At 25.3% G+C, this 14,173-nt stretch overlaps 1 protein-coding gene across 1 annotated transcript; it reads left to right on the forward strand.

Annotated features, from left to right (window-relative positions):
* Nucleotides 1-7,917: 7,917 nt before the first annotated feature.
* Nucleotides 7,918-9,111, forward strand: LOC145840835 (kelch-like protein 25). The gene has a single exon (XM_082948179.1). It carries the CDS (start codon nt 7,918-7,920, stop codon nt 9,109-9,111), a length of 1,194 nt encoding a protein of 397 aa, XP_082804305.1.
* The last annotated feature ends 5,062 nt before the right edge of the window (nt 9,112-14,173 follow it).

The following is a 14,173-nucleotide window of genomic DNA, read 5'->3' on the forward strand; positions in this document are numbered from 1 at the left end:
CAAAAGTGACCCGTTCCCAGTTTAAGATATATCTTTTTTTACAATTTTTGTTTAATATTTAAAGCAAAGTTTCCAAACCATTTTGAAAACTGCGCTAACTTAAAAAAAACTTAGTCAGTCTTCTTTGTTAACCTACCCAAACCATGTAGTGTAACTTTCAAATCTTCCGTCAATTATACTTCAGACCTAAAATTGTACTTAGAGGTCAGTGTAAGCTGAAAAAAAGCTGAGTCATCAATTTTTCAAAGCTTGTTTTGTTTTATTTCGTTTTAATTCATAATATTATCTGTAACCCACGTTACCAAAACAAAAGAATTAGTAAAAAATTAAATTAAAAGAAATAAAATTTAAAATAACATGAAATAATTTTCCATATTGCTGACTTAGCTTTTTTCAGCTTTATTTAGCTTAGATTGACTGTTAAGTATAATAAAACTTTACATCAGAAATTTCGATAAATTTCTAATTTTAATTTATCAGTTATTTTGTTACACTTGATTTATAGATATTTAATAGTTTTAAACTTTTTATGCGAGCTGTTAGCTTTGCTTTTTTACATAGTTTTACAACTTATCATTTTACAATTCTAATTTTCAGGCTTAGTTCTTAAGTGATAGTTTTTTAGTGTCCTATTAAACTAAGTTTGGGTAAAGTACCGAAATCTGTTTGGCTGCGATGTGTTTGTTTAGAATTCAAAAAAGTTGTAGAAGTGTCTTAAAATTCTCTTAAAAATATTCAAAATTCGAAACTTTCGTTCATGTTAGTGCAGGGTTTGACAAACTGCGGCCCGAGGGCCAAATGAGGTGCTTAAAGTAAAAAACTGCGGCCCACAAGCTCCTTTTTAGCCAAAATATTACATTTTCAACTTATTAAAATTTAAAGATTTTGTGATAAAAACTTAATTCAATAAAAAATATTTATTACTGTCTAAAATTAGTTTACTTATCATATTTTTGATGATAAATAACATTTTTAAGTGAAAACTAGAACTTTTTTTTAAATAAATTCGGCCCTCAAAAATATTTAATAATTATTGCGGTCTGCGACCAATTTTTCCTAGGGAAATTAGCCCGCGAATTACATAGTGCTGCTTACCCCTGGGTTAGTGCTTATCAAATAGTTGTTGACAGTATAATGCACGCATTACAATAAAAGCAGTCTATTGACAATGTGCGACCTGGTTTTGTATCATTCTTTTTGTTTGTTGGTTTATGTAGAATGGTATACAACATTTTATTAATTTAAAACGTGCTTAAATGGTTTACACTTAAATGTTTTAATAGTTTATATTTTAAAAAGAACCCTTTAAATCTGTTTTTAACTGTTAAAATATTTATTATATAGTATATAAAATGTTGAAAAATAATAACATAATTGATATATTGGGGTACTTTTAGTCACATATATTTAAAATAATTGACTTGTAAAAACATGCTTTCGTTAAAATTAATTGTATACGAGTGTTTTACTTGAGAAAAAATTTATTAATTACGAAAATATTAATGTGTTTTTAACATTAAAACTTTGTATAAGTAGTAATCTAATTTAAAAATATTTTCAGCTTTAAACTGAAATATTGATAAGTAAACCTAATTTTTTATATAAGTTAATAAAAACTGTATATATACGTCATATAAGTTAATTTAATTAGAAAAAAATAAAAAAATTATGATAATATTTTATAACTGTACAGTAATTACTGTAAAAAAAATTTCTTACAATAGTACTAATTACAATTTATTTATCAAAACAATTTATATAAAAAGTATGAATATTTTTTTTTAGTTTCGCTTTGAAATACAAAAACAAAAAATTATCAAAATTATATAAAGTATTTACTAGTTTTGTTTTCTAAACAGATTTTTCAGGTTCTGTGGTTTAGTTTTTACAATACTTTAGATGAAAACATTGGTCCTAATAATATCTACAAGTCAATTTTTTTTTGCAAAACATTAAACATTTTTTGAGATATACCTTTTATAAAGTTAAAAATATAGTTATTTTTAGTAACTTAAAAATATATTTAAAAATGTTTAAGATTTTCGAAAAATAAAAAGTGGCATGTTGATATTAATAAAATCTACATACATATCCATTTTATTTTTTGAAATGTATATAATTTTTGAGATATAGTTTTTGAATATTTTTTCAAGAACTTGAATTGTCGGAATTTGAGTTGTCCGAATTTGAATTGTCGTGTAACCCTTTTAAAGATGCGTTTTAAATTATTGTTTATTTAAAAAAAATCAAAAAAATAGAAAAAATTAGTTTTTCGAAAAGTATAACAGATAAATGATAAATAAATCTGATGTTTTTAGTTCTTATGTGAAATCTTAAGGTATCACATTTTAAATTGTAAATTGAAATTAAAAAAAGTTCTCTGTAAGGTTTATTAACATGGTTAAAATTAAAACAGAATAACTTTTAAATAATTTAAAATCTTATAACTTTAATTTTCAGAGTTTCAATTACCGTGCACCCAAAAAAACTATTAAATTACTAGAATAAATGTAGATTTTTTTTAAAGACATTAAGAGTTGTTTTTATTACAAAATTATTTAGTTTATTTTTATTGTAAAATTAATCATTTCAACAAAATTTAATTAAATTAAGTTGAAATTATCAAATAAGATAATTAAAAGTAAAATTTTGTTTTACCATTAAACTGCTTTAGAAACGCTAATTAGTTTAATTACTTTATTAAAAACAATAGAGCTTTTTAAAATAAACAAGTCTTATTTCAACTTAGTTTTTATAAGTTTTTAACACAAATAAGTATTCTACACAGACCATTTGAGAAAATCGTCAAAAAATAAAAGAACTTATTTAACATTGGTGTGCCTAGCTTTTGTTAATAGCTAAAAAAACGAGTAAAGTAGAATCAAACAACTGTTTCCGACTTCGCTAATAATAATTTTATCGACTGGACAACTGATATGACAATTTATACATAAGTCATTTATACACAAGTCACCTTTAAATATTTAGTAACTGACACGCAGACTGTATATTGTACAACCTATAATATAACAAAACTATTTGGATGGTATAACAAAAACCACAACTTGTTTAACCTAATTTAATGTAACCAGCATCGTAGGTGAATGACTGAAAGAGTAAGTTTATGAAACATTCGGCGAAGGGTTATTTTCAACAGACATTCGATGATCGAGTAAATTTTCATTTACTTTCGCGTAAAAACTTGTGGAAATCAAAATTTAAATACTGATTTTTTTTTATCAATTTAAGTCTAAAGTTATTTATGGCTTATAGTCTTACGTTTTTCTTTTTGCAGGTTTAAAATAAAAGACCTTTAAAAAATTAACATGTTTTTTATACTTAAAAAGTTGTATAATATGTATTTGTTTTTTTTTATATGTTAACTTTAGATTATGATTAATACTAGATATTTATATAATTATGTTCGCTCAATTTTAGTAATACAAAAGTATAAATTAAAAACAGGCAGGTAAAAGTTAATGAATTTTTTTTGTGTGAGCCTTCAATAAAGAAGACAATTATCTATTTTCAACTTAATCAGTACTGTATAGGTACAAACTAAGCTTAAGTTAAACCTACAGTGTTGTATATAAAGACCAAGTTTTTGTTTAAGTGTCTGTGTTAATAAAGAAGTGCAGTAGTTATAAAATAACAACATATTAAAAGTACACATCTGGTTATTTCAAACGTAAACAGTTGTAAACTGTATTTTTCACTTGAAAAAGTACTAAAGTAAAACCTATAAAAACAACCGAATGTTGATTAGATAAAGCATATACAAGTAAGTAGTCTTTATTTCAAATGAAACTTGTTTACATAATCTGTTAACAGTGCATTGCAAACTTTAGTTGTTTACGTATAAACTTACAATAAATATATTTACTAAAGGCAATTAAAGGCGATGGAGCAAAAGTGTATTTAATTACAGTTAAAAAATTTAAAATTTTTTAAAGTGCTGCACGACTATTCAAATTCGGATAACTCAAATTCTTTAAAAAAAATTTAAGGGCAACATTTATAAAAGTAATGTATATTTGTCAAATATAAAAAATATATATGTTGGTCCGAGTAATATCTACAAGCCATTTTTCTTTTTGCAAAACATTAAATACTTTTTGAGTTATAGCTTATATAAAGTAAAAAAAAATATTAGTAACTTTAAAATATCTTTAAAAGGATTTAAGAATTTTCGAAAAAAAAAAGGTTGCATATAGATATTAATAAAATCTACATACATATTCTTTTTACTTTTTGAAATTTATATTAGTTTTTAAGATACAGCCTTTTAAATATTTTTTTAAGAACTTGAATTGTCGGAATTTCAGTTGTCCAAATTTGAATTGTCATGTAACCCTTTTAAATATGCGTTTTAAATTATTGTTTATCTACAAAAAACTCAAAAGTGGTAAAAAATTGTTTTCATAAAAGTACAACGGTTAAATGATTAATAAATCTGACGTTTAATATTCTTATGTAAAATTTTAAAGGACCGTACCTTAAACTGTAAATTGAAAAAAAGTTCTTCTTAACGTCTAATTAAAATAAAATAAAATAACTTTTCACGAACCTGAGTTCTTATAATTTGAATTTTCAGAATTTCATTTATCGTGCACGCAAATAAAACTACTAAACTACTAAAACACATGTTGATCTGTTTTTTGACATAGTAAGTTGTTTTTATTAAAAAATAGTTTAGTTTATTTTTATTTAATCATTTCAAGATAACTTGTTTACTTATGTTGAACTGATCAAATAAGGTACATGAAAGTAAAATTGAGGTTTAAATTAAAGATGATAATAGGTATTAATATTGTTCTTGGTTTACCATATCTTAGTTTAGTAAAACGTGGACACTTTTTGATAATTAATAATGCTTTGCATTACTAAACAGTAAGCTTATCGGTTTCAAAGCTATAATTATTCTGCATAACAGTTCGTATAAAAAACATCTGCTAAAAAAGCAAACATCTAGTATTTAGCTTTTTTAAAGTCTTAATTAGTGATGCTCTAGGATTAATTTGTCATAATAAAAGGTTACAGTAGAGGCGTTGATAATGTCTTTAAAAGACAAATATGATTAACTACCTTTGAAAAAAATAGTATTACATTTTATTAAAATAATAAAGTTAACAAATGAAAATATGATCTTATTGAAGTTATAAAAGTATATGGTGTTTAAAATATTAAATGAAGATCTTCAATAAAACTTGAAAAAATAAGCAGTTATAAATAAACTTACTGTTAATTGAAAGATATGGGATTGGTCTTCTATATTTCAATTTCAGCTTTTCAACCTCTGTTTGTTTTGATAACCGGCAGGTTTTAAGCTTAGAAACTGTCCTATTTACAAAACTAGTTTTTTTTAAACATTTTTCTCCTTATAAAATCTATAAAAGTAGTAATTACCATGTTCAACAAATAATAACTAATACAAGAAGAAATTATAATTTTCTTTTAACTAAACAGGGTAAAAAAATAAACAACTTTGTTTGATAAAAAAAGTAACATAAACAAATAAGCATACGTCTAAAAGTAAAACTTAATATATTTGATAATATACAGGGTTGCCACTCTCTGAGTCAAAAAAACTGCTCTAAGTCACCTTAAACTGCTCTGAGTCACAACGAGATTTTTATAAATTTTTATAAATCTAAAATCTTTTAAAAATCAATAAAAATTAACTTTTTTAACAAAATTGGTTTTAAACTAGTGTAACCGTGAGTTATTTTATTATCCAGACCAATCATTAGACCTAAAGGCAAGGATCGGATATCAGAATATATCAAAAAAAGCGTGGTAGTCTAAGAGTTTAACTGCATCTGTGAAGGTAGTTATATCCGTATGACTTCAAAGCAATTTGGTAAAAGAATAAAACAACATATTCTAAAGATTATTGATGAAGGTTTTAAATTGAGTAATAATGAACATAGATCTAAAATAGAAGTAAATGCTACCAAAAGTTTGCTATTTCAGAATACCTAGTTAATAGCTCTGATTGTGCGAGTAATTATAAGTTGAAAAGATTTAAAATAGCTAGAAAAAAATTATATTTATGATTTTATTAAACTTGAGGCTATATGCATTTTGTTAAGAAAACCTAAGTTGTGTAAAAATAAAGAAATTGATTATACTGTTTCTTTGTTTTTATAATTAGTTTTATAAGTTGTTACGTTTGTTTTATTTATTTTTTAGTTGTATTGTAATAAAAAGTACTTATGTATTTTTAATTACTATTTGCTCAACTATTATTACTTTTACATTGATTACCTTTTGACTATATAAACTGGATTTGAACTTTACTTCTTTTCTTAGTAAACAACTACCGAGTTAAGCACAAATCATATAATGTTATTAAATTTGAGTCTTGTGTATTTTTGAAATAAATTAGTCTATCTTCTTTTAGTACGACAAGTTTTTAATCTGTATTGCAAAAAGAAGAGTTTGACACCGAACTTTGAGAATACATCTTAACACAATAACAATATAAACTTATTATAGTTTTTAAATAATTTATATTACATTAAAGTAAATATTAGTATTTTTTATTTATACTGTTTTTTATATTTATAAAAACAAATACATTATTGCTTTATAAATTTATATCATTGGATATATGTAAGACTATTTAAATTATCTTTTAAGTAAGAAAAATTAAGACTGTTTTACTGTATTTAAATTTTTTAAGATTGTTAAACTTTACTTTGTGAATTTAGTTTAAAATGAAATTTTAAACAACCATAAATACTAGTAGTTTTTCTTAAAACCCTAAATAATTGAAAATATTAAAGATAACCGTTATTAAAATATTGTTCAGTGTATACAAAGTTTTAGTATAGATAAAAGTAACACCGTCCAGTTATGAAGAAGTTTGTTATTGAGTCAAGGGATAAAGCACAAAACCACTTCGAAGAAAATTTATTAAAGAATTTCAACAAAAAAGGTTTGAAATATAAATTTTGTACGTTAAATATTTGTAAATGCTAAATATGATTAATAATAATAATGATTTTTGTGCTTTTTGTTAAGTAAATTTTAATATAAACTAAGTAATTTGTAAACATATATATATTTTTATATTTAGTAGTCTACAAAAACTTCTTTTATAACATGAAAATATAAAATTATGTTCGTTTTAGTGAATAAAACATCACTAATTTATTTAAAAGGATTTTGTTTTAACATAAACCTATTTTTTATAACCAGATATCTGAAAGTAATTTTTCCAATTTAACTGTACAACTTACAGTTTAACTAAGATTTATTCTTAACCTTCTATAAAGGGTTGTTAATTAAACAAGTCTTAAGTAGGGCTTCTCAAACTTATTTTCATTACTGGACATTACCAAAACATTTGATAGAAATCTACTTATGTTTACTAGCCCTAGAATATCTGTTGTAAGTTATAAATTTTACTTTAACTATACTTCTGATGTCTTTGTTTTTACTCTTCAAAACAAACCCTCTATGTTTAGCCTAAACTTTTTAGTTGTATATGCCATATTAGTTATTGCCCGGTGGGTTTATATACTCCTATTTTCTGCAAGTTTCATTACCTACGCCAGAAAAAGTAGTGTAATTATTTATAGCCCTCATACTAGTTATCACCCTCGACCTGTTAAAATGGCAACGGGTAGTTTTTGCACTGCATCATTTTCGCACAAGTGTACGCTTTAGAACCTTATACGTTTTAGATAAACTTTATATTTTTCAGATGAAAATGAGATAAAGAAAAACGAATTGATTTTAGCTTTGAGACTGGGTAAGTTTTTGCTAGATAAAGATAAAAGTATGGAGACATGCAAGTACTTCGAGACAATAACTTTTAAAAACGTCACGACGTTTTACAGATTAGCCAATTTATATCAACTGTACAACGTTGCTGAGCAAACTCTGGCTTATATTGAACGTTGTTTTCAAATGGTAGCTGATACTGAAAACTTTTTACACTTAAACTTTAGTCTTGTTGCAAAAATACTTGCAAGCTCTGAGTTGAACCTTCACTCTGAAGTTGAAGTCTTTAATGCAGCAAACAGTTGGTTGAAACACAACAGTGAAGAACGTAGCAAACATGCAATAGAACTGCTATCAAAAGTTCGACTTACCTTGCTGTCAAAAGATGCATTGAGACATCTTTTGGATACAAATTCATCATTTCATGCAAACAGTAAATGTGTTGGAATATTGAATGCAGCTTTGGATTACAAGAAAAAAATTTCAAGTAACTATTCTGAAAGTAGATATTGCAACCAAAATAAGTTTAATATAATGTTATTAGGTGGCTTTGGACTTAATTATTGCGCTGTTAGAACTGCACTTCAAATTAATGGAAGCAATTTTAATGATGTTAAAGTTCTACCTGATATAATAAATGAAAGAGAGTTTTCTAAAGTTATTTGTTTGAAAGGAGAGGTTTATATACTCGGTGGTTATGATGAAAACGAACAAAATATAAGAAGTATTGATAAATATTCACCTTCTACTAACAAATGGACCGAAATAGGTTATATGAATGATGATCGTTATAACTTTTGTGCATGTGCATTTATGAATAAAATATTTATATTTGGAGGTCGGTGTAAAGTAAATGATAATCAAAGAATACTGGCGGCTAATACTTGTTTACAATTAGATGTCAGTGACAAAAGTTGGAATAAAATTACCGAAATGAAAACGCCAAGATCAGATGCAGCTTGTGTGGTTTTTGAAGGAAACATAATAGTCTCTGGTGGTATCGTTGATTTTACTGCAAACACAGACACAGTAGAGTCATATGATCTTATTGCTGACAAATGGTCATCATTTCCTAGTATGATGCATGGTAAGTTTGGTCATAGTTTGGCTGTTGTTAGAAGTTTATTATTTGTTTTCGATACCTATCCTGGTATAGCTGAGGTTTTTGACAATGTTAGTAATAACTTTGTTGCTCTTAAACAAGTACATTCTTTCGTTGATCTTGAAGCTGTATCGATAGGTAGTAAGATCATATTCATTCAAAATGAGGAAAAGCAGATACTTTGTTATGATGTTGATAAAGAGGAATGGTCTGAAGAACCGTATGAAACTACAAAACATCCAATAGGTTTTGCTTGTGTAAAAGTACCTTGGTTCTGAATATTTTTAAGTGATAACAGTTTAAACCAGGGTTTCTCAAGCTTATTTTTATGGTCAACCCCTTTGCAATTATGAAAAACAAAAAAGTTGTCCACTCTCCTATATTAGTCATCGCCAATTACCCTTAACTTTCACGTCACATTACTAATTACTTTCCCTCATGACCAAAATTAGCCCCAAGGAGAATATTGCTGAAGTTTAAATTTAACTTTTTATAATGAAGCTAAATTTTTAAACGTAGAAAGTTGAAAATTGAAATTCTTTGACTGTACTGTTATTAAATACCCTCTTTAGACCCTTTTTTAGTTAGTTCCACCAAATTATTAATATTGCTATAAATAGGAAACCATGGTTGAACCATTTTTTGTTTTTTAAAGGTTTGTAACTTGATAAAAATGAAAATAAAAAATTTATCTAAAACAAACCTTTAAAACAATTTATATTTTAAACAGCTTTATAGTAAATTGATACAAAAATTACCTCTTGATTAGTTTTTTATAACTTGCTTATACTCCACAAATGATACTTTCGTTCAAGCGCAGTTTATTATAAGTTATGTTTTTAGTATGCATCGTATTTTTCTTTTCGTTAACTTTCCTAATAAGTTTACTTTAAAAAGTTTAACTTTCTTAGTATGATAAACATATTTTTGTTGTAAATAAACTTGAAGCTTTAAAGATGTCTCCATATAACTTGCTTACTTAATTTTATTTTAACATATACAGTATGTTGATAAAAAAGTTTACCATTTAAGTGCTTAACAAACGCCAATTAATTGAATAATTTTATAAAAAATAATTGAGCTTTTTAAAATCATTAAGTCTTATATAAATTTTGTTACTATTTTGTTTTAAACCAAAAAATATTGTACACATACCACTTGTGAAAATCGTCATAGAATAAAAGAATTTTTTTAATGTTTATATGCCTAGCCAAACTTAATAGCTAAAACAATAAGTAAAACAGAATCATACAACTGTTTCCAACTTTGCCAATAACAACTTTATCGACTCTACAATTGATATGATAATTTAATTTAACTGTTTAGTAAATTACTATTAAATATTTGGTAACGGAACCGCAGACTATATATTGCCCAACCTATTAAATAATATAACTGGTATATTAAGAAACCACAATTTGTTCATATTAATTAGTTTGACTAACATCGTAGGTCATTGATTATTAGAGTAGATTTTGCAAATGTCAGCACCGAACTATTTTTGGCCAAGAGACATGCGTTGCTTGCGTAAGCAATCGTTTGTTTATTTTAGTGCTTGTTAAATAAGAATTTAAAGAAGGTCGTACGCATTACCATAAAAGCAGTCTATGCGACAATCTGCGACCTGGGTTCGTATTACTTTTATTGTATGTTTAGTTTATGTAGAGTTGTTTATACTCTATATAACTAATTAAGTTAACACTAGCTCAAATGGGTTTCACTTAAATATATTTAATGTTTAAATTTCAAAAAGAACCCTTTCAATCTGTTCTCAATCTTCACTGTTGAAAAATAACATCATAATTAATATCTTGGCGTACTTTTGGTGACAAGCTATTTAAAAATACATCTTAAAGAAATTTTTGTAAGTATTCAAAATAGCTTTATAACTTTTTTTGTAGTAATAATGTAGTTTAAAAAGAGTTTCTGCTTTAAACTAAAAACATTCAAAAGTGAGTCTAAATTTTTACATAACTTAACTAAAACTTTATATTTCATAATAAAATAATAACTATAGATAAACCTATATAAGCAAAAATTAATTATTGTGCTAATTTATAACTCTAACTATTTTTCCTGCTTTTGATAATTTTATAAATCGTAAACAGACGTAGTTTTGTTAGTGTTTAAAGCTGGAACAGCATTACAGTTTGTTCATCAAAACAATTTTAATTAAATGATGTGCATATATATTTCTTGTTAGTTTTCAATTGAAATTAAAAAAATAAAATAAAAGGTTGTTGTCGTATGTACTAGTTTCTGTTGATAAACAGATTTTTTGGGTTCTTTGGTTTGGTTTTCACAATATTTTAGAAAAAAAATCGAAGACGTAAACTATTTATGTTTAAAGTAGTATATTTAAATAAGAAACTTTACACACTTTCTATTCCATCACTTTTCAATACAAAATATCAACTAAAAGTGAAAGTTTAGTGTATAAAGGTTCTAATAGATTAAATATTTAGTTAAAGGTGAGTTGCTATAATTCTTCTACAAATTTTATAAATAACATAAAAAAATTTAAAGTCCTGCTTGTTAAGCTTTATTTAATCATAAAACATATCTTTACTTTTTATAAAAATATGTCTAACTTTGTCGGGTTAGAATAGGGGTGGGCAACGTACGGGCCACGGGCCAGATCTGGCCCGCAGAGTGAAAATGACCGGCCCCCGACCGTTTTTTAATATTTAATGGGATCCGGCCGTCAAATGAAAATGACTGGCCCGCGAACAAATTTATAGTCCCTCAAATGGTCAATATTACACATTTTTTACAACACTTTGTATCATATTTTTACAAAACAAAACTGTTAGTTTATGACTTCAACAACACGCTAAAAAAATTTTTGTATATTAATGTGTACTAATAAATACACCATTCTGTCCTAATATTTTGTGTTGTTCTAACTTAGTTGGAATATCTTTATGTAAACTTACTCCAAGCAAAGTGTTTTTTTAAGTATGATATTTTATATACGTACTTTTGTCAACTATAATGTCAATTCTATTTATAGACATTCTTTAAAAATCTGACATGTCTAAATCTACATCTTAAGTTGTCAGACTTTAGAAAGTTTTTTGAATTTGAAGGACTTAAAAATGTGATCATCTGTATCAAAAAATTATATTCAGGCCGGATCCGAAACTTTTATTTACATTAAAATCCGACCAGATCTTTATCTCGACTTAAATTAGTTTCCAGTCGAATTCGGATCTTTAAATTCAGTATTCGGCTTGATCCGGATACTGGATCCGGTAAATCACTAATTTGAAATGTTCCGGCCCGCAAAAGACTAAATTTTTCCGGATCCGGCCCGTCGATTGAAAAACGTTGCCCATCCCTAGGTTACAAGTAAACATAAGATAGTGAGTAAAGTTATAGTTTTTAATTCATAAATTGTGTTTTGAACTTTTATTCTGAAGAAAAAAAAGTAAACATACACTTTTAAAACACTTCTATTTGCTTTATAAGTACTGTTTTTTTGAATGTTTTGTAGTATTTAACTTTTTTTAAGTCTTAATTAGTGATGCTCTAGACTTAATTTGTTGAAATACAAGGTTACAGTAGTGGCATTGATAATAAAATCGTATCGATGCGAAATATTGAAAAAAAGTATTTTATTAAAAGAACAAACTTAACGAGAGAAAATATGACCCTGTAGAAGATATAAAAGTATATAGTGTTTAAAATAATGAACGAACATCTCCATTTAAACTTAAAAAGATAAAACATTTTAATTGAACTCTTGCTAAATTGAAAGATGTTGGATTGGTTTACTCTGTTTCAATTTCAGCTTTTCTGCCCCGGTTAGTTTTTAAAACCGGCAGGTTTTAAGCGTAGAAACTATCCAATTTACTTAAATAATATTTTTCTGCATTTTCTTAGATTTAAAATCTATAAAAGTAGTAATTACCTTGTTTGAAAATAATAACTAACACAAGTACAAGTATAAAAAGAAATAATAATGTTCTGTTAATTATACAGCGAAAAAAAAAAAACAACTTTGATATTAAACATAAAAGTAAAAGAAACAGTTAAATAAGCATAGGTGTAAATGTAACACTTAAAATATTTGATAATATTTAAAAAATACTCTGTACTGGGTGACCTTAAACTGCACTGAGTCACGATGAGATTTTATAAATCTTATATATAAATTATTTTTATTCTTTATAAAATTAAAAAAATTCAAAAGTAAAAAAAAAATTAACGTCTTTAACAAAATTGGCTATAAAAAAATTTACCGAGACTTGTTTTTTTATCCATTCCAATGCTTAGACCTAGAGGTAAAAACCTGATATCAGAATACATAAAACATGTATGGTAGTTTACCATTTTAACTGTTTCTTTGAAGATAATTATGTCGGTATGACTTCAATGCAATTTGGTAAAAGGGTAAAAGAACATGTTCGAAAAGTATTGATGAATTTTTAAATTAAGTTGTAACTAAAATAAGTCTAAATGAGTAGTAAATGCTTCAAAAAAATCTTTTATTACAGAACATCTAGTTAATAACTCTGATTGTGCAAGTAATTATAAGTTGAAATAACTTAAAAACATTAGAATTTTTTTTAACATTTTTGATTTTATTAAGTTTGATGCTATCTGCATTTTAATAACAAAACCTAAGTTGTGTAAAAATAAAGATTTAGATTATACTGTTCTTTTGTATTCATAATTGATTTTATAAGTTGTTATGTATGTATATGTTTTTTAGTTGCATTGTAATAAAAAGTACTTATGTATTTTTAATTACCATTTGCTTAATTATTATTACTTTTACATTGATTAATTTTTGAATATATTAACTGGATTTGAAACTTTATTTTTGTTGCTTAGTAAACAACTACCGAGTTAAACAAAAAACATATAATGTTAATAAATTTGAGTCTTGTGTACTTTTGTATTTACTTAGTCTATCTTCTATTAGTATAACGAGTTTTTAATCTGTATTGCATAAAGAAAAGTTAACACCGAATTTTGATAATACATCTGAACAGAATAACAATATAAACTTAGTATAGTTTTTAAATAATTTATATTACTATAAAGTAAAAATTAGTATTTTTTTAATTTATACTGATTTTTTTTGTTTATAAAAACAAACACATTATTGCTTTATAAAGTTATATAATTGAATGAATGTTAGACTATTTATATGAACTTTGAGTGAAGAAAAGTGAAACATATTATACTTTATTTTACCTTTTTAAGATTGTTAAACTTTACTTTGTGAATTTAGTTATAAATGAAATTTTAAACAGCCATAAATACTAGTAGTTTTTCTTAAAACTAAAAGTCATTGAAAATATTAAAGATAACTGTTATATTTTATTAATA

This window comes from Thalia democratica, chromosome 1 (assembly GCF_965202585.1).
Source record: "Thalia democratica chromosome 1, ktThaDemo2.hap1.1, whole genome shotgun sequence".
Lineage (NCBI taxonomy): Eukaryota > Metazoa > Chordata > Thaliacea > Salpida > Salpidae > Thalia > Thalia democratica.